Source organism: Oenanthe melanoleuca, chromosome 6, assembly GCF_029582105.1.
Source record: "Oenanthe melanoleuca isolate GR-GAL-2019-014 chromosome 6, OMel1.0, whole genome shotgun sequence".
NCBI lineage: Eukaryota > Metazoa > Chordata > Aves > Passeriformes > Muscicapidae > Oenanthe > Oenanthe melanoleuca.
Genome location: NC_079340.1, coordinates 34,331,968 through 34,358,891, shown reverse-complemented (window position 1 = coordinate 34,358,891; position 26,924 = coordinate 34,331,968). Strand labels below are relative to the sequence as shown.

The 26,924-nt window shown below is 55.0% G+C and overlaps 1 protein-coding gene across 2 annotated transcripts in view; it reads left to right on the top strand.

Moving 5' to 3' along the window:
- STK32C (serine/threonine kinase 32C) overlaps positions 1 to 25,194 on the top strand; it is a 62,652-nt gene extending 37,458 nt beyond the window's left edge. The window contains exons 2-12 of one of the 2 annotated variants that reach the window (XM_056495465.1): positions 13,500 to 13,651; positions 15,035 to 15,208; positions 16,314 to 16,351; positions 17,013 to 17,102; positions 17,587 to 17,690; positions 17,765 to 17,881; positions 18,994 to 19,119; positions 19,225 to 19,356; positions 20,633 to 20,700; positions 21,434 to 21,579; positions 21,617 to 25,194. In XM_056495465.1, coding sequence (XP_056351440.1) covers positions 13,533 to 13,651; positions 15,035 to 15,208; positions 16,314 to 16,351; positions 17,013 to 17,102; positions 17,587 to 17,690; positions 17,765 to 17,881; positions 18,994 to 19,119; positions 19,225 to 19,356; positions 20,633 to 20,700; positions 21,434 to 21,551 — 1,086 coding nt within the window. In that variant the 5' untranslated portion in view covers positions 13,500 to 13,532 and the 3' untranslated portion in view covers positions 21,552 to 21,579; positions 21,617 to 25,194. Of the gene's footprint in view, positions 1 to 13,499; positions 13,652 to 15,034; positions 15,209 to 16,313; positions 16,352 to 17,012; positions 17,103 to 17,586; positions 17,691 to 17,764; positions 17,882 to 18,993; positions 19,120 to 19,224; positions 19,357 to 20,632; positions 20,701 to 21,433 lie in introns of both variants that reach the window. The other variant, XM_056495467.1, reaches the window with a different exon arrangement.
- Positions 25,195 to 26,924: the final 1,730 nt, after the last annotated feature.

Below are 26,924 nucleotides of genomic sequence, written 5' to 3'. Positions count from 1 at the left end.
ACCCCCAGCAGCTCCTAAATGGAGCTGGGAGATGGAAGGGTCCAGCCTCAGATGCAGCTTTTGGCAGCAGTAGAATTGAAGCTGGGCTGGACACTGGGGTCATGCACAGGTCCTTGGGAGCTGCAGCCTGTGAGTTTGGGGTGGTGTGTTCATGCTCAGGGCTGGGCAATCCAATTAGAAACCACTTAATGCCATCAGTGATAAGGAGCAGTGTCCTCAGTTCCGTGAATTATGGATCCATCAGCTTGACCCAGCAACTGGAGTTTAGAAGGAAATGCTGCCCGGGTTTTGCAGAGTGCCCCAGGTGTGCCCTGGTGCTGCTCTGGGCAGTGTCTGTGGGCTCAGGCTTCCTCCTCTCTTCACAGTTTGTGTTTCTGTGCTCTGATGGATGGTTGTTATTGAGGAGTCTGTGCACTGCTCAGGCAGGCTCTGGGTCCCGTGGGGCTGTGTGGCTCAGCTCCAGGGGCTAGCACAGCTCTGCTGTGGGAGGCAGGAGCTGCCCACAAACCACCACCAGCCCTGGGATTTCCTGTGCACAGCAAAGGGTAAAGGTGGAGCACGAGGAACCAGCTGGTGCAGGGGTGCAGAGCTGCCAGCAGGAAGGAGAGCTGTGACTGCTCTGCCATGCCTGGCCCACCGGCTGGGCTGGCACTGGAGCCAGCAGGGCCACAGAGCCCGGGTGTGCCAGCCTGGCTGGGGACAGCCCTGCCCACCTGGGCACACCTGGGGCTCCACCGTCCTGCCCTGACCCTCTGCTCCTGCTCCCTCCTCGGGGTGTCACTTGGCTCCAGAGGGACAGGCTGGTGGCTGTGGGAGGGGCAGGAGAGGGAAATCTGGGAAAATCTGCAGGGGGACAGATTTTGGAGGGGATTAGGGAGGTCCTGGGAGGGCTGGGGGGACCAGAAAAGTTGTTTTGGGGCTGGGGGATCAGGAACATTGTTTTGGGGGCTGGGGGATCAGAAAGGTTTTTGGGGGCTGGAGGGATCAGGAACATTGTTCTGGGGGCTGGGTGGATCAGGAACATTGTTTTGGGGCTGGGGGATCAGGAAGGTTTTTTTAGGGGCTGGAGGTATCAGAAAGGTTGTTTTGGGAGCTGGGGGCATCAGGAAGGTTTTTTGGGGGGCTGAGGGGATCAGGAAGGTTTTTTTGGGGCTGGGTGTCTCCTGCAGCTGAGGAGGTCCCCGTCACAGAGCCCCAGGGCCAGGGTGGGCTCAGCCCTGCTGGGGCTGTGTTTTGGAGCCCCAGGCTCTCCAGAAGCAGAGCCCAGCTCCAGACCCCCTTCCCTGCCCAGCCTGTGGGGTGGGAGGAAGGACAGGGAGGGGGGATGCTCCGGCAGCTGCTCTGCCTGTGCCTGCTGATGGGTCTGTCCCTGGGAGCGGGCAGGCAGCAGCAGGAAAGGTCAGGCTGCTCAGGCTGTCACTGCAAAGGGCTCCTGAGGGAAAAACAGGAGATACAGAGCCAGTCTGTGAGCAGCATGGGGATCTGGGCTTGATTCTGGGGGTTTGTTCCTTCCCCCACTCCTTCCATCAGTGATGCTGCCCCAAGCCCAGGGTGAGGGGCCCTAAGGTGCAGCCCACCTGCTGGAAAGGATTTATTTATTTACATAAGTAAATCGTTATTTATGTAACCTGCAGAGCAAAATCACGAATGTTTCAATAGTTCCATGCAATTAAAATATCAGCAGTGAAAATGTTGGCAAATTCTAAATTTAGTGCTTTCCATTTTTGTACCAACTGGCCATTTTGTTCTCTGAAATGAAACTGTAACTACAGGATCACTTTGACAATTGCAAATTGGCTTTTCTTATTTTTCCTTAATACTTTTTTATTCTTACTGACCCATCACATTTGGGATAGACTGTATTTTACCTGTGTGATCAGAGATTCTACCTCCCTTCACAAAACACTCTGGACTGTAAGTCCATGAGATTTTTTAAAGGAAGAAGAGCATGGAAAGAAACCATGTTTACTGAACAGAAGCCTTTTGTGTCTCTGCTTTCCACCCTCACCTCCCGTTTATTGCTATTTATGTCCAAGATCCACCGAGATTCCTTCTGTTCCTGTCGTTCTCTCAAGGACTTGCAGCAAGATTGTTGTGCCATATTATTACTTTTGATCTAAAAATTGTTTTTAAAAGTAAGTGCTAAAAATTCCTCTCAAGAAAGGGCAATGCAGTATGAAACACTTTTCTGTTCCTGCACAGCAAGTGGTGCAGATAGAGCAAACCAGGCTGAGGGTTACACACAGCACCCTGTGCTGGTGAGGATGGACACACTGTCCCTGTGCTGAGTGAGGATGGACACACTGTCCCTGTGTTGGTGAGGATGGACACACTGTCCCTGTGCTGAGTGAGGATGGACACAGTGTCCCTGTGCTGAGTGAGGATGGACACACTATCCCTGTGCTGGTGAGGATGGACACAGTGTCCCTGTGCTGGTGAGGATGGACACACTGTCCTTGTGCTGGGTGAGGATGGACACACTGTCCCTGTGCTGGTGAGGATGGACACACTGTCCCTGTGCTGGGTGAGGATGGGCACAGTGTCCCTGTGCTGGTGAGGATGGACACAGTGTCCCTGTGCTGGTGAGGATGGACACACTGTCCCTGTGCTGGTGAGGATGGACACAGTGTCCTTGTGCTGGTGAGGATGGACACACTGTCCCTGTGCTGGTGAGGATGGACACAGTGTCCCTGTGCTGGGTGAGGATGGACACAGTGTCCCTGTACTGGTGAGGATGGACACACTGTCCCTGTGCTGGGTGAGGATGGACACACTGTCCCTGTGCTGGTGAGGATGGACACAGTGTCCCTGTGCTGGGTGAGGATGGACACAGTGTCCCTGTACTGGTGAGGATGGACACACTGTCCCTGTGCTGGTGAGGATGGACACACTATCCCTGTGCTGGTGAGGATGGACACACTGTCCCTGTGCTGGGTGAGGATGGACACAGTGTCCCTGTGCTGGTGAGGATGGACACAGTGTCCTTGTGCTGGTGAGGATGGACACACTGTCCCTGTGCTGGTGAGGATGGACACAGCACCCTGTGCTGGGTGAGGATGGACACACTGTCCCTGTGCTGGTGAGGATGGACACACTGTCCCTGTGCTGGTGAGGATGGACACACTATCCCTGTGCTGGTGAGGATGGACACAGTGTCCCTGTGCTGGTGAGGATGGACACACTGTCCCTGTGCTGGGTGAGGATGGACACACTGTCCTTGTGCTGGGTGAGGATGGACACACTATCCCTGTGCTGGTGAGGATGGACACAGTGTCCCTGTGCTGGTGAGGATGGACACACTGTCCCTGTGCTGGGTGAGGATGGACACAATGTCCCTGTGCTGGGTGAGGATGGGCAGAGTGTCCCTGTGCTGGTGAGGATGGACACACTGTCCCTGTGCTGGTGAGGATGGACACAGCACCCTGTGCTGGGTGAGGATGGACACACTGTCCCTGTGCTGGTGAGGATGGACACACTGTCCCTGTGCTGGGTGAGGATGGACACACTGTCCCTGTGCTGGTGAGGATGGACACAGTGTCCCTGTGCTGGTGAGGATGGACACACTGTCCCTGTGCTGGTGAGGATGGACACAGTGTCCCTGTGCTGGTGAGGATGGACACAGCACCCTGTGCTGGTGAGGATGGACACACTGTCCCTGTGCTGGTGAGGATGGACACAGTGTCCTTGTGCTGGTGAGGATGGACACACTGTCCCTGTGCTGGTGAGGATGGACACACTGTCCCTGTGCTGGGTGAGGATGGACACAGTGTCCCTGTGCTGGTGAGGATGGACACACTGTCCCTGTGCTGGGTGAGGATGGGCAGAGTGTCCCTGTGCTGGTGAGGATGGACACACTGTCCCTGTGCTGGTGAGGATGGACACAGCACCCTGTGCTGGGTGAGGATGGACACACTGTCCCTGTGCTGGTGAGGATGGACACACTGTCCCTGTGCTGGTGAGGATGGACACACTGTCCCTGTGCTGGTGAGGATGGACACAGTGTCCCTGTGCTGGTGAGGATGGACACACTGTCCCTGTGCTGGTGAGGATGGACACAGTGTCCCTGTGCTGGTGAGGATGGACACAGTGTCCCTGTGCTGGTGAGGATGGACACACTGTCCCTGTGCTGGTGAGGATGGACACAGTGTCCCTGTGCTGGGTGAGGATGGACACAGCACCCTGTGCTGGTGAGGATGGACACAGTGTCCCTGTACTGGTGAGGATGGACACAGCACCCTGTGCTGGTGAGGATGGACACACTGTCCCTGTGCTGGTGAGGATGGGCACAGTGTCCCTGTGCTGGTGAGGATGGACACACTGTCCCTGTGCTGGTGAGGATGGACACAGCACCCTGTGCTGGTGAGGATGGGCACAGTGTCCCTGTGCTGGTGAGGATGGACACAGTGTCCCTGTGCTGGTGAGGATGGACACACAGCTCCAGCCAGCCCTGGTTTGTGCCCAGCACCTCCAGCCCTGTGCCCTTTTCCTGGCAGGACTCTCCTGTTCCCAGCCCTGTGCCCTCTTCTGTCCCCAGGGTTTGTGTCCCCAGCCCACCCAGCCCTGTGCCCTTTTCCTGTTCCCTCTTCCCCAGCCTGCAGAGCTGCCCTGCCAGGGCTGAGCCCTTGGTACAACCACAGCCCAGGGGAGGGAGGGACAGCCAAGGGAAAACCCAGCATTTGGCTGGCAGATTCCTCCTGATGTTTTGCTCTGTGAAACACCAGCGTCCCCTCCTTTCCTGGCTGAAAAGAAGGACCTGTGGTTATTTCCTTCAGCACAGAGGGAAGCTCTGCTGCCTGGGCTGTGCTGTGGCCCCAGCACAAAGAGGGCAGTGGGGCCACCTGGGTCAGGGCTGGATCACAGTGAGTGATGAGGCTTTTCAGAACAGCACAGCCAGGGTTCTTGCCTTGGGGTCAGGGAACTTCAACATCAATTTGTGTCCAGAGATTAAATTAGGCCCTGCAATCTTCATTGGAAGTAATTAGATTTCTTTCTGTTCCAAATATCTGACAAATACATAGCTAAAATAACATAATTTTTCCTCTTTAACCAGCCAGTAGTCATGGCCATAAGGAGAAAGAGTTCCAAATATCAGACATAACTCAAAATGTGTGTTGCCCACAGGGAGACATTGCCCAGCTTATTCAGACAAGGCTTGGTGGCTGTGGCTGTGCACAGGGTGCAGGTCCTGGTGTGAACCTGGAGCTGCTGAGCTGCAGAGATGGGGAGGCAGCTCTGGATCCATCCAAAAGGCAGGAAGGTGCTCACAGAGACTTCTGCAGGTTGGCCTGACTTTTCATCATTCTGCTTTAATTATTGAAAAGAGAAGCACAGTGAGGTCTCTGAGCTTGTGATTAAGGGCAGACAAAGCTGCAGATCCTGCAGCAGTGTGGCAGCTCCAAACCTCTCCTGGGCTCTCTCCTCCTGCTGTGCCCCTGCCAGCACAGCCTGTGCTGGAGCTCCCCAGGGCAGAAATCACCTGTGCCCACGGGAGATGTGCCAGGGCTGGGGCCAAAGGATGATCCCAAATCTCTCCATTTCTGTGCTAACCCTGGATGAGACTCCAGGTCTGGTGATGAGGCTGGTGTGCGGGGGAGAGGTGGAGAACCAGGACAAGTAAAAGCAAAGGAAAACACTCCTCTTTCCTTTTTGTTCTTTAGTGCTCTGTGCTGTCACTTCTTCAGTTTCTCCTTGTTTATTTGGATTAGTGCCTCTCCTGAGGACAAGAAATCTACACATGTTTGGGAGCTTCAAGTCAAATAATCTCCCATATCCAAACTCAATTACAGAAACATCTGCTTAATGTCTGATGGGACCTTGTTTCCTCAGCGTGACATTAAAGGGAAATGCTGGTTCTGAACCACCTTAAACTGCATTAAATCACAGGATTCAGACCCTGCAGACAACATTCTGCAGCCCCTTCCATGATGCCTTGCAGGGAAATCAGGAAATGTTCCCTGCTAGCAGCTGGAGTGCCCCAGCCCTGTTTGCAGGTACCAAGGAGGAGAGATTTTCCTGACACAGATTCAGTGCTGCTTGTCCCATTTGTGTGAGCAAGACAGAATAAGGCTCATTCTGGAAATTAAAAACAGCCAAAGCCATGGACAAGCTGAGCTTTGCTGTGCTTTGAGCCACTCCAGCTGCTCCTGCCCACTGGATTCACACACCAGAGGGGGCACAGGTCCAGGGGGTGCTGAGCCCTGGGGGCTGTGGGTCTGCACAGAAGCACAGGAGCACATTCCTGGGACTGCAGAGTGGAGCTGTGGAGATTGCCCAGAGCAGCTGTGGCTGTGCCCAAGGCCAGGCTGGACACTGGGACAGGGGGAGGTGTCCCTGCCATGGCTGGGGTGGCACTGGGGGGATTTGGGGTCCCCTCCCAGCCAGCCCAGTCTGGGGTTCTGTGATCCTCTGATCCACAGCACACTGAAGTGCTGTTGGAACAGCAGGTGTTATTTTGGGTCAGAAGATTTTTTTGGCTCCAGCATAAGCAACTGAGAAAGACATTTTTTATGGAAGTGTTGACACGACCTGGAAACACCAACAGGCTTGCTGTGAATAAAAGTTTCATCAGCTGCTGTTACAACTTGGCTGCAGCAAACAGCAGTGCTGCATAAAAAAGATTTTAATGATTTATGGTGCTCTGACAAACGAGTCCATCCATCTTGTGGAAAAGCACAGCTTTTCAGCAGGGAAAAACTGAACTTGTAAAGCTCCATGAAAAATATCTTAAGGAGTGAAATGTGGCAAGGTGTCTGGCAACAGAAACAAAATCAGCACTTAAGGATGTGAAGGCAGATTTGTTGAGCTGATAACCTCATACTCAGAGCATGGCTCCTGGGGGCCACACTTGTTTGGCTACCACTGCAGCTTCAGAGGGTTAGATGGGATTTGGGCAGGAATTGTTCCTGGGAGCTGGGATGGAATTCCCAGATTTGCTGTGGCTGCCCCTGGATCCCTGGCAGTGCCCAAGGCCAGGCTGGACACTGGGACACTGGGAGGTGTCCCTGCCATGGCAGGGGTGGCACTGGGGGGATTTGGGGTCCCTTCCCTCCCAAACCCCTCTGTGTCTCTCTGGCTGGATGGGAAGGCTGAGCAGCGCTTTGTCACAGCAGCCCCACGTGCTGGTGTCCCCTGGGCTGGGTCACTGGCACATGGGAAGGTCCAGGGCAGTGGCAGAGGTGTCCTGGTCCTGCAGACAGAGCTCTGTGTGCTGCAGAGTGGCTGGGAGGAGCAGGCACTGCTCTCCTGGGTCCTGGGGAGATGCTGCCAGCAGAGCTCCATCCAGTCTGCAGAGTTCCTGTGCTCAGTGAACCCCTGGCACTGAATGGTGGCACTGCAGGTACACCTGAGCTTTGAGCTCTGCTCTCCTGCCTATGCCTGAAAAACAATTTGATTCGCTGATTTTATCCTTAGTATTTGTGAGGATTGTAGAACAAATTATTATGGACTTTTTGAGTACTGGTATTACACAGATGCTAATTGCCAGGGAAGGGCTGTATTTTAATTGTCAGCAGCAGCATCACAATACAGGATGGATACAAAGATGCATTTGAATGCCAGGGGAATTATTTCTGTGTCCTGTGCAGCTGTGGACATGTCCAGAACAGAGTGATCCCTGTTTGCAGCTTTCCTGATGGCAGCTGAGAGTTTGAATGATCTAATTTTTATAATAGATAATTGGTTATGTTCTGCCTGGAGTTCTTGGTACAAGAGCAAAGCAGAGGGTCCTGGGGATGTGACAGGGATTTCTCTCCAGCCACTTTCTGAAGGATGAAAATCCTGGGAAAAGTGAATGATGTCTTGGTGTAAGAGCTGAGCCATTCAGGAGAACTTGGCTAAAGGAGATGAACTTGTTAGAAGTCAATATTGAGGTTATCCTTTCAGCAGTGCAAGGTGCAGTAAAGCCCTTCTCACCTGCTTTACTCTTTACTCAACGAGCTCAGGAAACCAGGGAACCATTGTCCAGCCTGTCCTTGCCCTTGCAGTCTGGCTCCAAAGTAAAATCTAGTCTTCAAATATGAAATCAGTCATCAAAAAAAGCTGGAGCTGTTTCTACATCATGGTAAATGCCTTCTCACTGCTTCAGGTCCTTCAGAATGAAAGACTTAGCTCTTCCTAAGAACTGTTTCCCCACCCCTGGGGCTGCTGCCATGCTTCCCCCACAGCAGAGATTTTTCCCCACGCAGTCCCCAAGCCTGCTGATGCTTCTGGTGCCACGGGCAATTTGATGTTAATGCTCTGCATTTCAAATTTCAACCTTTCTGGTAAATGGCAGTTCTATAGATACTGGGGAAAGCAGGGAGGGATAAATACCCAGCAGAAGCTGGAGGAGAAATCAATGCATGTGGGCAAGGTGCAAGCACTGCAAATAAGCATTTTTATAAACTGGAGCAGTGCCTGGCCACGGCCCAGAGCTGGGTGGGATTAAGGTGTTTGGTGTGGGTGTGTGGTGTTGGCTGGCTCTGAGCCTTGGCTCTGCTCTGAAAACAGAGTGAAATCCAGGCTGGTACACTGAAATGTCCCCGTGGCCCTGAGCCGGTGTGGGGAAGGATTACAGGGCATCGGTCTCGTCTTTCACAGCAGGAGCCAAAGAGGGAGAAATTCAAGCAGGAAAGCCGCTGCTGGCCGGGCCAGATGGCCGAGTCAGCTGTGGGTGTGTGCGGAGCCTGGCGGCGACACCCGGGGCACAGCACCTTGCTGTGGTGACCGCGCATGGAATCGGTGTCTGTGCAGCCAGGGGACCCCCAGGGCAGCAGGGCTGGGTGTGAGCCCGGGAGAGAGTGTGCCTGCACAGCCAGCCGGGGTCAGGACATGCTGTCAGATTGGGGTGTCAGGGTGGGTGTCAGGGGCTGGGTGTGAGCCCGGGAGAGTGTGTGCCTGCACAGCCAGCCGGGGTCAGGACATGCTGTCAGATTGGGGTGTCAGGGTGGGTGTCAGGGTGGGGACCGCTCACCTGAGCGGGGACTGCAGCCGGGAGCTCCCTCAGAGCCAGCAGGGCAACAACCAGAGGATAACAACCCACGGGGTTTGCAGAGGAGACACCCACTCTGCCTGCTGGGCACAGCACCAGAGGAGCTGGGTGACAGTGTGGGTGTCACTGTGACAGTGCGGGTGTTGTCACTGTGACAGTGTCTGTGTTGTCACTGTGACAGTGTGGGTGTTGTCACTGTCACAGTGTGAGTGTTGTCACTGTGACAGTGCGGGTGTTGTCACTGTGACAGTGTCTGTGTTGTCACTGTGACAGTGTGAGTGTTGTCACTGTGACAGTTCAGGTGTTGTCACTGTGACAGTGTGGGTGTTGTCACTGTCACAGTGTGAGTGTTGTCACTGTGACAGTGCGGGTGTTGTCAATGTGAGAGTTCGGGTGTTGTCACTGTGACAGTGCAGGTGTTGTTACGTGGCAGTGTGGGTGTTGTCACTGTGACAGTGAGGGTGTTGTCCCTGCCTCAGCCCTGTCACTGTCACCTGCCCCTGTCCTGGCTGGAACTGAGGGTGGCAGCCCCAGCCCTCCATGTGGGGTGGGAGCTGCTCACAGCCCCGGCAGTGGGGACTGCTTGGGAATGTGGGATCTGGGAATTGCTCATTGGGATATCTGGAGATCTGGGAATGGCTCACTGGGGTATCTGGGAATTGCTCACTGGGGTATCTGGGGCTCTGGCAATCACTCATTGGGGTGTCTGGGGCTCTGGGAATCACTCATTGGGGTATCTGGGGCTCTGGGAATCACTCATTGGGGTATCTGGGGCTCTGGCAATCATTCATTGGGGTATCTGGAGCTCTGGGAATGGCTCATTGGGATATCTGGGGCTCTGGGAATCACTCATTGGGGTATCTGGGGCTCTGGGAATGGCTCATTGGGATATCTGGGGCTCTGGGAATCATTTATTGGGGTGTCTGGGGCTCTGGGAATGGCTCATTGGGGTTTCTGGAGCTCTGGGAAAGCTTTTGTGTGCCGTGTCTCCAGCAATTCCCAGCCAGCTGCTGCCCCTCCTGCCTGGCAGGGCTGGCTGCGTTCCGCTCCTCCTCCTAATGGCTGTGTTTAAGCACCAAACATTCCCTTTGTGTGCCTGCATTGTGCGGAATGAGGACAGAGTCATTCTGCTTCTTGCCTTGCTCCGCATTGTAGACTTGCCTGAAAATGGATTAATTTAAAAAGTGCACTCTTGACTTGTGAGCAAATGGATGTTTATTCCTTCCCCGGGAGCGGATGCATGAGCGGAGAAGCACAAAAGGAGAAGGATATTCTCGTGCTGCTGGCATTTTGGGGGGACTCAAACACATTTGTGTGAGCAGGGGCTCCTCAGGAATGGTCACTGCCTGTGACAGGGGCACCGAGAGGCTGAGCCCAGCCCAGGCAGCGCCAGCACCGCTCCTGGAGCTGGTTTGACTGGAGCTAGAGCCCGACCAGGAGTGGTGAGATGTGAGCAGTACCGGGGAGCACCACGCTGGTACCAGAGCAGCACCCCAAAAGCAGTGTGATGTCACCAGTGGTGTGATGTGAGCAGGGATGTGATGTGATGTGAGCAGTACCAGAGAGCACCACACTGGTACCAGAGCATCACCCAAAAAACAATATGATGTGAGCAGGGATATGATGTGAGCAGGGATGTGATGTCACCAGTGATGTGATGTGAGCAGGGATGTGATGTGAGCAGTACCGGGGAGCACCACGCTGGTACCAGAGCATCACCCAAAAAACAATATGATGTGAGCAGGGATGTGATGTGAGCAGGGATGTGAAGTGATGTGGTGTGATGTGAGCAGTGGTGTGATGTGAGCAGGGATGTGATGTCACCAGGGATGTGAAGTGAGCAGGGATGTGAAGTGAGCAGGGATGTGATGTGATGTGATGTGAGCAGTGGTGTGATGTGAGCAGGGATGTGATGTGAGCAGTGGTGTGATGTGAGCAGTGGTGTGATGTGAGCAGGGATGTGATGTCACCAGTGATGTGATGTGAGCAGTGGTGTGATGTCACCAGTGATGTGATGTGAGCAGTACCAGAGCACCACCCCCAGAGCAGTGTGGTGTCACCAGTGATGGGACCAGCAGCTGGTCACATCTGCTGTGGCTGTCACATCTGCAGCGCCCTGCCCCTGCTGTCACTGTGCCCTCAGGCAGCCCTGCCCAGCTGCAGGAAGGGCCTCTCCCTGCACTGACATCCACATTCCCCCCGGAAATCACAGAACAAACATTTCCAGAGTGCCCAGAACTGGTGCTGCTGTGTGTGGAGGTGTTCCATTGCAGAAAAATGTTTCTCACAAGTACAGAGTACATGAAGTTTTCGTCATTTTCTCATTTACTATGCTGGGCTCTCATTTTCATTGTGGAGAAACAAGAGACAAATGACATCCGAAGAGCATGCAATGCTGATTAAGGTACAGCAAGTCACAACCTAAAAAATAAATCACCTAGAAATTAACGATCTTCCAGCAATAATGTGGAATAAACTGACATCAGGAGAGAATGTTGCTCAGTGCCTTGATGGCTATTACCCAGAGGATTGTTTTCAGAGCAGTTCTACAGCAACGACCATGATTTAAAGGAAAATTTTTAGGGCTTTGCTGCTGAAAGAATTTATAAAATATAAAGTTATTTTTGTTTATTGAGCATACAAGCAATTCAGCCTGCTCTAGCAGGGGCTGGATCCTGCTGGTGGTGTGCATTGTGGTAGGTGGTTTATTATTATCATTAAGTGTGCATGAGGAAGGTTTTCCCTTCTGTTTTGTACCTTGAACGGTGCCTGGCAGCTGGAGCTGGGCTCTGCTCGCCCATGGGCGCCGGGGGGTCCGGGAGCGGGGAAAGAGCTCAGGTCACTCTGCCCACGACGGGCCCTTGCCGTGAGCTCCGAGGTGCGCAGAGTTACAGCAAAGGCCGATTTCCTTCTCTCCCCGCACTTGTAACAATCCCGGTAATTCCCGCGCATCGCTAATTGGGGGTTTATCGGGCTAACGATAACCGCCCATTATTGTGCCACCTCCTCGCGGCAGCGTGTCCCTGATGGTATTATACCGAGCACTATTAGCGCTTGTAAATGCTGATTAATGGCAGCGTTCGGAGGCGCGGAGCTCCCACCTGTGTGCGCTCCCCCACCCGCAGAAATTCCCTTTGCTGCGCGCTCGGTGCGAGCGGGACCCGCTCCCCGCCTGCCCGGGGAGCCTGCCCAGCTCATCCTAATTACCGGCTGAGGATTAAGAGGGCAGATGTAATTACAGCAGATGCAGACATGCCATTAGCTCATTTAAAAATAGCTCCGGCGGTAGCTAATGAGCTGTTGGAAGCAGCCGCTCGGTGGTGAAGGTGTCATCGGCGGAGCGAGGGACGCACCGGGGCCAGCCCTGGGCACCCCGGGGCTCGGGCTGTCTGTTGTAATAAATTCGCATTTTAGCCGCTTTCTGCCACCCCAAGGGATGGTTTTCCCCTCCAGAGCACAGCGATGCTCGGGGCACCCAGAGACAGCGAGCCCAAAGGTGTCTCGCACTGCTCCCAGAACTGCTGGGAAAGCTCTCCCTTGGGAAAGCTCTCCGGAGCTGGCACCGTGCCCTGGCTGGAGCAAAGGCCAGCACTCGCTGGCATGGGAGCAGGGACGGGCTGGGAACAGGGATTGTGGATCAGGGATCACGAATCAAGGATCGGGGATGGGGGATCAGGGTTCGGGAACTGGGGATCACGGATCAGGGATGAAGGATGAGGGATCAGGGATCGTGGATGAGGGAGGAGGGATCAGTGATCAGGGGTCAGGGATGAGGGATCAGGAATCAGTGATCAGGGATGAGGGATCAGTGATCAGGGATGAAGGATGAGGGATCAGTGATCAGGGATGAGGGATCAGTGATCAGGGATGAAGGATGAGGGATCAGGGATCGTGGATGAGGGAGGAGGGATCAGTGATCAGGTATGAGGGATCAGGAATCAGTGATCAGGGATGAGGGATGAGGGATCAGTGATCAGGGATGAAGGATCAGGGATCAGGAATCAATGATCATGAATCAGGGATTGGGGATGAGGGATGAAGGATCAGGAACCAGGGATCAGGGATGAAGGATCAGGGATCAGTGATCAGGGATGAAGGATGAGGGATCAGGGATCGTGGATGAGGGAGGAGGGATCAGTGATCAGGTATGAGGGATCAGCAATCAGTGATCAGGGATGAAGGATCAGGGATCAGGGATGAAGGATGAGGGATCAGGGATCGTGAATGAGGGAGGAGGGATCAGTGATCAGGTATGAGGGATCAGCAATCAGTGATCAGGGATGAAGGATCAGGGATCAGGAATCAATGATCATGAATCAGGGATTGGGGATGAGGGATGAAGGATCAGGAACCAGGGATCAGGGATGAAGGATCAGGGATGAAGGAACAGGGATGAAGGAACAGGGATGAAGGAACAGGGATCAACAATCAGGGGTCAGAGGTGTCTGGGGCACGGAGCACAGCAGGTCTCAGCTCCCGAGGGGCAGAGGAGGCTGTGCAGCTGCTCCTGCCTGTGCTCTCCCTGGCCCAGGTGTGCATCGTGCAGAAGAGGGACACGGAGAAGATGTACGCCATGAAGTACATGAACAAGCAGCAGTGCATCGAGAGGGACGAGGTGCGCAACGTCTTCCGGGAGCTGGAGATCCTGCAGGAGATCGAGCACGTCTTCCTGGTGAACCTGTGGTGAGCAGCTCCCCAGGGCCACACCCTGACAGTGCCAGGCTCTCAGAACCTTCCCTGCACACCACTGCAACAGCAGCATTTCAAATTGCTCCACAGTGACTTCACTGTGCGTGCACCAGCAGAAATATCCTCATTGCTGAGCAACGTTTTAGGGTCTGATTTAAACTCTTAAAATCGGGTTGAAATCTGAAAAGTAGCTTGAGTCAGCAGTGCCTGTGAGGTGTATCCTGTCCAGGCAGTGCCAGTACCAAAGGCTGCAGTCTGTCTCTGCCCTACACCCCCATGGACCCCTGAGCCCTCCAGCATCCCTCCCTGTGCTCTGCACCACGCTCACTGGCCAGACAGAACACATTCCTTTGGAGCTCAGACACATCACTGCCAAACCTCGCAGGAAAAGCTGATCTACAGGTTTAGAGAGTAGAGCATTTTATCCTAGAGCTATTGGTCAGTGCTGCAGGTGATCTGTTCTTTCCTGGCTCCCTGCCCTGGGAGGGGCCCCCTCCCACTCCAGCAGCGCTGATGTGTGCCAGGCTGGAGGGCAGGGGGACACTTCTAAAGGTTGGGGAAGTTTTATACCCAAAGTGATGGAAATGGGCGATGTGTCACATTTGATTTGTTGATCCATTGCTCCAGAATAGCCAATTGAGTTAATATTGGTAATTTTCAGTTTCTCAGCAGTTGAAAATATTTTTCTCAACAAGCAATGAAATTCTGGAGAGAAGTTGCTCTCGTAGCAAACCCTTTCAGCTCATAGCTTTAGAATAATCCTACATTTAAGATGGGAGCAGAAGTGAGTGATTCATAAGTATTATACAATCCCACATACTCTTTCCTTGAGCTGCAGTCACCAAATATAACAATGAGCCTTGTTTTGGTGTGTCCCCACTGCTGTCAGTCTCCCGTGGGACCCACGGCACATTTAGAGAGGCGGTTTACTCCACAGTAAATATAAACCTCTTCTTCTGGTTTATCTGGTTAAATTAGCAGTTGTGTTCTCCAATTCATCTTCAGGATAGGCTGAGGTATTTTAAGTAGGTTTTATGAGATTTTTTGCAGTTGAAAATGTGGAGTTTCTGTGCCGTGTGTGGCTTCTGGGAGCTCTGTGCTGGTGGGCTGACATGGCCCAGCTGCTCAGGGACAGTGAGGGGTGAGCAGGGGACATTACCTGGATACTCATCTCTTCCAGGGAAGCACTGCTTAGTGCAGGAATTTATTGAAAAACAAGTGAGCATCTTGAGCTGGGCTTGCTTGATTGCAAAGCTGCATCTCCAGTTTTGGGTGCATCACTGCAAGGAGCTGGAGGGGCTGGAGCTGGGTTTGTGAGGGAGCAGAGCTGGGGAAGGGTCTGTGAGCCCCTGGGGCTCAGCCCTCCCTGTCCTGCAGGTATTCCTTCCAGGATGAGGAGGACATGTTCATGGTGGTGGACCTGCTCCTGGGGGGGGACCTGCGCTACCACCTGCAGCAGAACGTGCAGTTCACCGAGGAAACGGTGAAACTGTACATCTGTGAGATGGCCCTGGCCCTGGACTACCTGCGGAGCCAGCACATCATCCACAGGTACCAGGGTGCTGCCAGGGCCCTGCCCTGCTGGGACTGCCGTGCTGGGACCTGTCCTGGTGTCCCCTGCCCTGCTGGGACCTGCCCTGCTGGGACCTGTCCTGGTGTCCCCTGCCCTGCTGGGACCTGTCCTGCTGTCCCCTGCCCTGCTGGGACCTGCCCTGCTGGGACCTGTCCTGGTGTCCCCTGTCCTGCTGGGACCTGTCCTGCTGTCCCCTGTCCTGCTGGGACCTGTCCTGGTGACCCCTGCCCTGCTGGGACCTGCCCTGCTGGGACCTGTCCTGCTGACCCCTGTCCTGGTGTCCCCTGTCCTGCTGGGACCTGTCCTGGTGTCCCCTGCCCTGCTGGGACCTGCCCTGCTGGGACCTGCCTTGGTGTCCCCTGTCCTGCTGGGACCTGTCCTGGTGTCCCCTGCCCTGCTGGGACCTGTCCTGGTGTCCCCTGTCCTGGTGTCCCCTGTCCTGGTGTCCCCTGTCCTGCTGGGACCTGTCCTGCTGGGACCTGCCTTGGTGTCCCCTGTCTTGCTGGGACCTGTCCTGGTGTCCCCTGCCCTGCTGGGACCTGCCCTGCTGGGACCTGTCCTGGTGTCCCCTGCCCTGCTGGGACCTGTCCTGCTGGGACCTGTCCTGGTGTCCCCTGTCCTGGTGTCCCCTGCCCTGCTGGGACCTATCCTGGTGTCCCCTGTCCTGGTGTCCCCTGTCCTGGTGTCCCCTGCCCTGCTGACCCTGCCCTGCTGTCCCTGGGGTGGCTCGTGCTGCCCGTGCTGGTCCTGCCCCCACCTCTCAGAGTGACTCTGATGCTTCACTGGGGGGATGAACGTTTCAGGGCAGGTGTTAAAGCCATCCAGGGCTTCACACCAATATCCCCAGTCCTGTTATTCCTTTTCACTGGGAATGAGGCCTGAGCAAGTATAATGCTTCCAGTTTTTCACCAGGTTGCTCAGAAAAAGTTTATTTCTAGTCCATCATAAAGGGGCTTGCCTCACCTTAGAATATTTTTATTTGTTCCCAATTCTTGATAGATAAAATTGCAGGATTTTTGTCATTGAGTCTCATCCCTGTTCTGGCTGAGATTCCATCTGCTGTAATCTTCCTTCTTTCCCCAGAGATGTAAAACCAGACAACATCCTCCTGGATGAGCAAGGTAGGATCACTCTGCTCCTCTTGGTTTGCCCCCTCACTGATTCCAGGGACAGATTCTTTACACTCCTGGGTGCTGGGCATCTCTTCACCTGGGGAGAGTGTGGGATGAGCTGCTCTGCCTTTACTGGCTCACGTTTGCTGAGCTGTTTGCTGAGGGGAGGATCCCCCAGCTGTGACCCCTGTGCTGTGCTCAGCACGGAGGGGCAGCCCCACTTCAGCCCTGGCAATCTGGAGTCACTGCAGCTCAGTGGCTTCCAGGGCTTGGGACACCCCAGTCTAGTGGAAGCTCCATGGCATGATGATCCCTAAGATGATCCCAAGTCCCTTCCAACCCCAACATTCTGAGCTTCTATGATAGTGTTTCCCTGGTGTCTTGTCACTCCTCCAGCTTTGGCCAGAGCAATTTGGCCAGTGCTGGAGGGTTACTGGCTAGCTCCAAGTGGGATTTAAAATCAAGACCCAAAGCTCCCAGCTTTATTCACCTGGCCATCCCAAATCCTGGAAACCTTTGGGATCTCTTATGGCCATTCCATGGGATCTGACCCTGCCCTGCCTGTGTCTGTGCTACTCTGAGGGCAGAAGCTGATGAAACAAATGTGTTCTGACTCTGCATTGCCACTGCACTGCCATTAATTCCTTCTTAAAATGTGTCTTTATTTAAGGTCATGCCCATTTAACAGATTTTAATATTGCAACAATCATTAGGGACGGTGAAAGAGCGACAGCATTGGCTGGGACCAAGCCATACATGGGTAAGAAACAGCAGTTGCTCGTGCCTGTGTCACATTTTGGGTGCTCAGCCCACGCTGGGCCAGGGGCATCCAGTTCATTTAGGAATTGGTGTTTGTGCCCAATTCGTTCAGCAGAGCCTGATGGGTTGAGAAGGGGAACTCCCAGTGTGAAGGCATCGTGGTTGGCATGTCACCCCATCACCTCCTGTCCTGTCACCCCATCACCTCCTGTCCTGTCCTGCCATCTGCATTATATCCTGTACAGTCTTCTCCATCCCCTCCTGCCCTTCCCACCCCATCTTACTCTCCCCATCCCTCCCTGCCCTCTCCTGCCCTTCCCATTACATCCTGCCCAGTCCCCCCATCCCCATCCCCTGCTGCTGCTCCCCTGCCTCACTCAGCCTCACTCAGAAAAGCTGCCATGAGCACAGTGCTCTGGCTGACGTGGAATTTGGAACAGAGAGGCACAAATAACCTGCTGCTGCCCGTTTCCCTCTCTGCTCAGCCCCGGAGATCTTCCACTCCTTCCTGAGCGGCGGCACGGGCTATTCCTTCGAGGTGGACTGGTGGTCCCTGGGCATCATGGCCTACGAGCTGCTGCGGGGCTGGGTAGGGCTCGGCTCCCCCTCCCTCGACCCTGAGCCAGGGGAGGGGGCAGCCCTCACCCCTGCTCTTGTCCCCAGAGGCCCTACGACATCCACTCCAACAACCCCGTGGAGTCCCTGGTGCAGCTCTTCAGCACCGTCAGCGTGCAGTACTCCTCAGGCTGGTCCAGGGACATGGTCGGGCTGCTGAGGAAGGTGGGGGCCCCTCGGGGCTGGGAACGGCTGAAGTGTTGGGTGAATTGTTCGGTGAATTGTCCTTCTGGGCTGGGAACGGCTGAATGTTGGGTGAATTGTCCTTCTGGGCTGGGAATGGGTGAACTCTTGGGTGAATTGTCCTTCAGGATGGAGCTGGGTGAACTGTTGGGTGAATTGTCCTTTGGGGCTGGAGCTGGGTGAATTGTTGGGTGAATTGTCCTTCAGGATGGAGCTGGGTGAATTGCTGGATGAATTATCCTTCTGGGCTGGGAATGGGTGATTTGTCCTTCTGGGGTGGAACTGGGTGAATTTTTGAATGGATTCTCCCTCAGGATGGAGCTGGGTGAATTGCTGGATGAATTGTCCTTCTGGGGTGGGTTTGGGTTGGATGGTGGCTACTGTGCAGGCAGGACTAGCTGGAAAATTATCAGCATATTAATGAACAATGAATAGTAAGAGTAATGATAATAATAATATACAAAAGACAGGCTGGGACAGTCAGGGATGTTGAGCCTTGAGAAGAGAAGGCTCCAGGGAGACCTTAAAGCCCCTTCCAGTGCCTGAAGGGGCTCCAGGAGAAGCTGGAAAAGGCCTTGGGGCAATAGGTGGAGGGACAGGGACAGGGAATGGCTCTGTGGAGTGCTCTGCTGCTTTCCTCATGCTGCTGCTGGAGAAGGCTGGGATGGGTTGGGACATCTGGTGCAGCTCTGGCTTGCTTGGGAACTCTGGAAAGGAGCTGAGGAGTTCGCTGTAGGAAAGATACAGCCGGTGCTGGCAGCCAGTAAGTGCCTGCGGTACGAGTTACTGTTGGGTGGGTAATTTGCATAATTAGATTGTGTTTAATGAGCAGCAGCGCCGCGGGCAGAGCGCATTCTCAGGTTTGCATTGCCATCTGCTGGGCAGCCGGGCTCGCAGGAGCCCAGCCTGTCGCAGGGCTGGGAGGGACCCCCGTGTCCCGCAGCTCCGGGCACCTGCCGAGCGTTTCCTCGGCTGCTTTTCCTGCAGCGCCGCCTGTTTCCCTCGGCAGAAAGGCTCCTCGGCACGGCTGCGCCCCGCGCTGCCGCGGGCACTGCCTTCCCCTGTGCCCCCCCTGATCCCTGTGTCCTCCCCAGCTGCTGACAGTGAACCCCGAGCACCGCTTCTCGAGCCTGGAGCACATGCAGGGCTCGGCTCACCTGGCGGGCGTGGCGTGGGGCGCCGTGGGCGAGAAGCGCGTGGAGCCGGGCTTCGTGCCCAACGTGAGTGACCGGCCGGGCTGAGCCGGGCCGAGCCGGCCCTGTCACGGCTGGACCCTGGGGCTGTCCGGCCCCGGCCGTGCCTGAGTCCCCTCTGTGTCCCGGCAGAAGGGCCGCCTGCACTGCGACCCCACCTTCGAGCTGGAGGAGATGATCCTGGAGTCCAGGCCCCTGCACAAGAAGAAGAAGAGGCTGGCCAAGAACAAGTCGAGGGATAACAGCAAGGACAGCTCCCAGTCTGTACGTGCTGCCTGGGGGGACACCAGCCGGGAGAAGGCGGCGTTTGGGCGGGCACTGCTGCTCTTACTGCCACACTCTGCATTTATTTTGATGGAAACCCGTTGTTTCAATAGCCACGTGTTCCTCTTGAGGAAATTTGGCCAAACTGACACAGAAGTGAAATGAGCAGCAGGGGTCTGGGCAGCCCAGTGTGCTCAGCCTGTGTCCCTGCTGTCCTGGTTTGGGGACAGGTGTCTGCCAATAAAGGCAGGAGCTGCTCTTTGAAATGGAGAATGTAAACCCCTCCCTCCAAATTATTATTGTAATTTTGAAATTAAGGGGCTCTCAGGCAAAGATATGGGAATAGGAATAACAGTTCTTGACTAGGAAAATTAAAATAGAAATGCAGTATTACACAGAACAATCCCAGCCCTGCCAGAGTCAGAATCCAAGCTGACACCCGTCAGTCAGTCAGGGTGTTGGCACAGTCCCATTCAATGGTGGCTGCATCCTCCTGCAGGGGCAGATGTGGTTCAGCTGGAGCAGTGCTCCTGGAGAAGGGGCAGTTTCCTCTGAAGCTCCAGGGATGATGTGCAAAGGTCTGGTTTTCCTCTGGAATCCAGTGGGAAGAAGGTTCCTTGGTGTCCAAATGTCAGTTTTTATCTGGGTAGGAAAGGCTTGGCTCCTCCCCTGGCTGGAGCATCTCCCAGTGGGATGATGGAATTTTATCAGTCATGCCCTGGGACTCACTGGCCATGAACAGGAGATATCTCCTGGAGGGAGGATGGGCTGTGGGAAGATAAAGATGATTGCCCAGCTGGTTTAAAGATGGCCCATGAGCAGATAATGTGTGCCAGGAGATCAGGGGCACTGCCCCAGCTGGGGTAACAGAATTCACATTTCTGGCCAGATCCTGCATTGCAGCCCAAGACACCAGCCCAGCCCCAGCTCAGCACAGGCAGCACTCCCTGCCTGCCTCTGCAGGGACTCTCACTGGCTGTGTGCTGGGCTCTCCCCACGCTGCCCCTGCTCCCTTTGGGCTCACAGCACTCCCCAAATGCAGCGTGCATGGACAAATGTTCATGTCAGGCCCAGTGGGATCTGTGTTTTGTGGAAAGCTGCTGCTGTGCGTGGCACAAGCCCCTGGTGGGAGCATTGGCAGCCAGCCCTGCTGCCTCCAGATGTGGGGCTGAGGCTCAGGGCCTGGGGGCTCCTGCACAGCTGGAGTGCTGGGGGCTGCAGGCAGCCAGGGGATGCACATGGGGCTGCTTGTGCATGTTTTGTTTTCCTTCAACAGGAAAATGACTATCTCCAGGAATGCCTCGAAGCTATCCAGCAGGACTTTGTCATCTTCAACAGAGAGAAGTGAGTGTGTGAGCTGCTTTTTTTTAGGGAAAAATGCTCCTTTTTCTGCTTTCCCCTAGGAAGCAGTGCCAGTGCCTGACAGCCAGGAGCACCTTGCTGCTGGCTTAGCCCCAGGTGAATGGTGTCAGCAGAGGAGCTCAGGTGCTGCCTGTGTATGAAAAATGGTTCTGGCCACAAAGGGAGGCAAGATCAGGGATTATCAACTGCCATTATGTAAAATATGCTGTAGAGAGACTTCTGGGATTTAACATGTGTATGTGACTGCCTCCATTCCCTTGTGGCACCTCCTCAACCCATCCTGCTTTCAGCAAGTGATGTTTTGGGAAATGAAGGCGAGGAAGGTTGGACTCAATGGCTGAGGAGGCCTTTAACAAAGAGAGTAGATTCATAGGATGATTAAGGTTGGAAAAGTCCCTGGTGGGAATAAGCAGGAAGTGAAAGTGCTGGCAGGACCTGGCTGTGCTGGGGCACTCAGGGTTGGGATTTGGGGGTTTGGGGGTGCAGGAGCCTGGCTGTGCTGGGGCACTCGTGGCCAGGTCTGGGTGGGCTGAAGCCCTGCAGGCTGTTTTGGGGCATTCCAGAGCAGGTCAGTGTGCTTTGCTGATGCTTTGCTGGGCTCTGTCCTGACCCCTCTGTTGGGACTCCCCGTTCTCTGTGGGCACCAGGGCTTGCTGCCCACTCCTGGGGGTTTGTTTGGCACAGCTGTGTGACTCCTGCTTCCTCCTCTCCCCAGGCTGAAGAGGAGCCAGGAGCAGCCCAGCGAGTCCGTGTCCACCTCCGAGACCCCCGAGGAGGCAGAGGCTGAGCCCCTGCACATGTGCAGCTCTGTGTGCTCCTCGGGCAGCAGCTAGGCCAGGGACAGCCCCTCACCTGCCCCAGGTGTGCTGGGCACTGAGCCTGCCCTCACCTGCCCCAGGTGTGCTGAGCACTGAGCCTGCCCTGGACAGCACCGGCAGCTCCCCTGAGAGCTGGAGCCAGCCTGGGTTCCTCAGGATGCCCTCCAGCCATGGATTGCCAGCCCAGCTCCTTCTGAGAGCTGGAAGAGGCCAGAGCTCCCCAGGACTGTCCCTGAGAGCTGGAAGAGGCCAGAGCTCCCCAGGACTGCTCTCCAGCCACGGATCTCCAGCCCAGCACCGTGGCTGCCTGCTGGGGGAACACAGGACCTATGCAACTTGTCAGGGGGGGACTGATTTAATCTTTGTTTTCATGTCAGATGGCCGATCTACACGTTTTTAATGCAGTGAGAGGACGGGGAGAGAAGCTGTGTCCTTGGGAGGAGGAGGAGCAGGGGGACATGGGGCAGGGAGGAAGGGCAGGGAGGGGGTGTGAGCTTGGCTTTGGCACTCCCTGTTCGGATGCTGCTCTGGGCACAGGCCATGGGCAGCCTGGCACAGCCTGGCACAGTCCCTGTGCAGAGCAGAGCAGCCCCAGGTTCAGCTCCTGCAGCACAAGGATGCCCCAGGCACCTCCTGTCCCTGTGTCGCCTGTCAGGTCCTTCCCCCATTCAAGGCAAACAAATGTTTTTTGTGCACTCCATGGATTCTTCAGGGGCTGGGTTATGCTCAATGTGTATTTGAGCTGCAGAATGCATTTAAATATTCTCCTCCTGGACGTGGCTGCTGCAGGCAGTGAGGAGCTGTGGGATGGTTGGGGTCTGGCTCCATGTCCCAGCTTTGGAGGACACAGTTTGTCACAGGCTGAGGTTTTGTTGGAGGCAGAGTGGGTGACGTGTGGATGAAAGGCAGGAATATTGTATTTCACCCTTAGACTTCCTTTATTTTCAGTGTAAAGTACAAGTACTGTATATAATCTGCTAATACCTGTCTTAACTTAATAAGACAGGACATCTCCCTGGCTCCAGCTGAGGGTGTTGCTGTTCCTGCTGCAGGGCCCTTCACCATAGGAGCTGTTTAAGCTGCTGCAGTGGCTTTTGGTCACTGTGGCTGAGCCCTGTAGTGCCCCAGGACTGCTCTGGTGGCCCCACAGTCACCACCCACCCAGCAGTGTCTGCCTCCTTCCTGGGCACTCCTGATGCAGAAATGGGTGGGAGATGTTTTGAACAGATCAGGCTCTGCCAGGAGCAGTTTCGTTGTGGTTTTTGTTTCCAGGAATAAACCAGGAAGGCAGAGGGGTACGAAATGATCTTGCAGAGCCAGGACTCAGCAGGTGTGTCTCCCCCAGTTTTATGTGGGGAGCAGCGTGTGGCTGAAGCTGTGCAGGGATGTTTCATGGAAGGGTGGGCAGGAGGGGGTGGCCAGAGCTCTGCTCCAGTTCTGTGTTTGTTCTCAGGGCAGAGCCAGGGGATGCTGCCAGGCCCTGGCCCTGGTGTCACCCGTGGCCCTGCACACCCTGTGCTCGTTAGCAGCTGCCTTAATGACAGCTCAGGGGCTGTGGCCATCAGTCAGGGGCTGCAATCAGTGTGTCCTCCTGCTCCTGCTCTGACCCAGGCTGTGCTGGGGGAACCTGCCCCTCTGCCCCCAGTAGCTCCCAGTGTCTTACTGGGTACCAGGGAGCCCTAATTGCCTTGTCACCTGCCAGAGCTCACCTGTGTGTGCAGGTGTGCCACTGCCCTGCCCTTGCTCTCAGCCTGGTCCTGTCCCAGGGCTCTGTGCTCCCCTTGTGTCTCCACCCCACAGCTCAGCTGAGCACCAGCTCTGTCCTGGCACAGCAGGTGAGCCTGTATTTATTCAGGAGTTAGGAATTACAGGTGATTTACTCCACTGGTGTGGGTAGGCTTTTACAGTGAATTCCCTTGCACTATTTAGCAACTTCTTGTAAATGATGGCAAAATTTTGGGCTACTGGAATGACAGAGTGTTACTGATTTTTTGACCAAACTATCCCACAGATGAGTGATGAAGATACCTCTCCTGGCCTGAGAGCTTCTGGCTGAACTGGGATGTGTTGGCAGCCACAGGATGTGGGTAATTGATGTTTTCATTGCTTTCCTAGGGCAGGAGGCAGGTGTGGCCTGAGGAGGGGTTGGTGTGTGTGGGGAGGAGCTGGCTTGTTCTGAAATGGGGGTTCCTCAGCCCAAACCCTCTCTGTGCCAGTCATCTGATCCCTTGTCAGTCACCTGCTCCCCTCTTCTCCAGGCATTGTGCAGAACAGCTCAGCAGCACCTGGCAGGAGCCAGGAGAGCTCCTGGGGGTGCCAGGGAATGGCTCCTTCCCAGGGCAGGTCCAGGCTGCCTGGGCAGCACCCCTGGAATCCAGCAGGGCATCCCAGGGCTGTGCTGGGTCACTGCTGGACCTGAATCCCTGGAGCAGTACCAGGACACAGAGCTGTGGGATCTCTGCTGAGTGGGGGAGGCACCATGGACACCACTGAAGTGTTTGGTTTGGTCTGAAATAATATTTGGGCATAACCTCAGCAGAGCCAGGGTGGCAGAGTCCCATTGACACCTGTCTGCACTCAGTCCCTGGAGAAGGAGTGGCATGGAAAGAGCAGCAGGAAAAGGGGCAAGTGATAGGAAACAGCTCAGTGTTACCCATTGTCAGAAGCCCTCTGGAGGTTCCAGGGCTCTGGGGCCTCCTGTGCCCCACTCTGGGCCCCTCTTGTGTCCCCATTGCTGTGTCCCTGTCCCTGCCAGTGCCAGCTGAGCCTGTGCCAGCTGAGCCCAGCTCGCTCCTGTTTGCCCTACACATCTTTGTGGCTCCTGCCAGGTGTCCATGTCCAGCTCCCCCATCCACACAGGAGTCCTGGGGTTTGATCCTCTCTCTCCTCCCTGTGCCACTCCCTGGCTGCTCCTGTCCCTGGCTGCTGGCACAGGCTGGGGACAAAGCTCTGGGGCTGTGGCAGGGCTGTGGTGCCCTGGCTGCTGCTGCTGGGCAAACCTCACAGTGCCAGAGCCCAGGCCCCCACCCCAGCTGGGAGGTGTCACTGACAGCTACAGCCACACAGGAATTTTCTGTACATAAATATTTAAATACCTGTATTTTTTTGTATGACAGATTTATACAGTGTGTGCCATTATCTGCTGTGAAAAGTCTACAGCACCTATAAATTATTCTCCTTTAATCACTTGCCATGAGATTGTTTTTCTTATCTCTGTTGTGTTACAAAGTTTTGCAAAGTTGCATATTTTTAAGTGTTGGCATAGAATTCCACAGCCTTCACTGGGAATTTTGTGCAGAAGACAAATGGCAGGTCAGGTCCTGATGTTTCTTCGGTTGCCAATTCTCTATTACTCCAGAGCTTGCCAAAAAGAGTCTAAGAGTAATAAAATACTAGCAGAAATACCAGTAATATGGACTTGACCCTGGACAGTGCTGAAATCCTGCTGCCTTGGGAGGGTATTTTAAAAAATTATTTCAGTGCAGATATATGTAAATATATCTTTGTATTTTATGTTAATACATCCCTGTAATTTTCTTGCATGACAATTTTACCACACCACAGAATATTTAAGTTATGACAAGGTTGTGTTTTTGCAGATCCTGTCTGAAGGCATTGCACATGTGGAGTAATAAATGTGTATTTTTAACATTGCCAAGGATTTGGTGTCATTTCCAGGGTATTGAGCTGTAGATGCATGGAAACACAGAAACACCCAAATACTGGAATCCTGGCACCCAGCTGGAATCTGGGCTGGTGGGACACTGCCAGCCACCACAGAGCTGGGTGGGACAGGAGCTGTGGGACCACTGCCCTGAAATGCCTCAGGAATAGGCACTGAAAGGGGAACAGCTGCATCCAGGTGTTTGCATGTCCCCCCTGTGCCAGCTGGTGGTGCTGATGCCATGGGGTTATGTGATTCCACAGGTGTGTAATTCCATGGAATGTGGGTTATATGATTCCATAGGTTTGTGATTCCATGGGGTGTAGGTTATGTGATTCCATAGGGAGTGGGTTGTGTGATTCCATAGGTGTGTAATTCTATGGGGTGTGGGTTATGTGGTTCCATGGGGTGTGGGTTATGTGGTTCCATGGGGTGTGGGTTATGTGGTTCCATGGGGAATGGGTTATGTGGTTCCATGGGGAATGGGTTATGTGATTCCATAGATCCATCCCTGAGGAGCTCTGCTGTAATGCAGGGAATTGAGGGATCCACCCCTGCGGATGCTGTGCTGGGAATTGTGGGGTCCATCCCTAAGGATGCTGTCCTACAGGGAATTGAGGGGTGCATCTCCACTCCAGACACAGGTGTGGGGTCCTGGGGCCCCTCCCTCACAGCTCTGGTGCTGCAGAGCCGGGGATGTGGCTCAGCCAAGGGCACAGAGCGTGTCCCTGCTGTCCCTGACCCAGAGCCTGCAGGAAAGCTGTCCAAAGGAATTAGGGCCACGACTGTGTGGGGCTGTGGGGGAGGTGTTTCCTGCAGGCTCTGGCTCCATCAGCAGGCACTGCTCAGCCTCTCCTGGCACTGGGAGAGCTGCAGGATGCTGCTGGCTCTGCCCCTGCTGCTGGCTCTGATCCTGCACTGGGAGAGCTGCAGGATGCTGCTGGCTCTGATCCTGCACTGGAGGAGCTGCAGGATGCTGCTGGCTCTGCCCCTGCACTGGGGGAGCTGCAGGATGCTGCTGGCTCTGCCCCTGCACTGGAGGAGCTGCAGGATGCTGCTGGCTCTGCCCCTGCTGCTGGCTCTGATCCTGCACTGGGGGAGCTGCAGGATGCTGCTGGCTCTGCCCCTGCTGCTGGCTCTGATCCTGCACTGGGGGAGCTGCAGGATGCTGCTGGCTCTGCCCCTGCTGCTGGCTCTGATCCTGCACTGGGGGAGCTGCAGGATGCTGCTGGCTCTGCCCCTGCTGCTGGCTCTGATCCTGCACTGGGGGAGCTGCAGGATGCTGCTGGCTCTGCTCCTGCACTGGGAGAGCTGCAGGATGCTGCTGGCTCTGATCCTGCACTGGGGGAGCTGCAGGATGCTGCTGGCTCTGCTCCTGCACTGGAGGAGCTGCAGGATGCTGCTGGCTCTGCCCCTGCTGCTGGCTCTGATCCTGCACTGGGAGAGCTGCAGGATGCTGCTGGCTCTGCCCCTGCACTGGGGGAGCTGCAGGATGCTGCTGGCTCTGCCCCTGCACTGGAGGAGCTGCAGGATGCTGCTGGCTCTGCCCCTGCTGCTGGCTCTGATCCTGCACTGGGAGAGCTGCAGGATGCTGCTGGCTCTGCCCCTGCACTGGAGGAGCTGCAGGATGCTGCTGGCTCTGATCCTGCACTGGGAGAGCTGCAGGATGCTGCTGGCTCTGCCCCTGCACTGGAGGAGCTGCAGGATGCTGCTGGCTCTGCTCC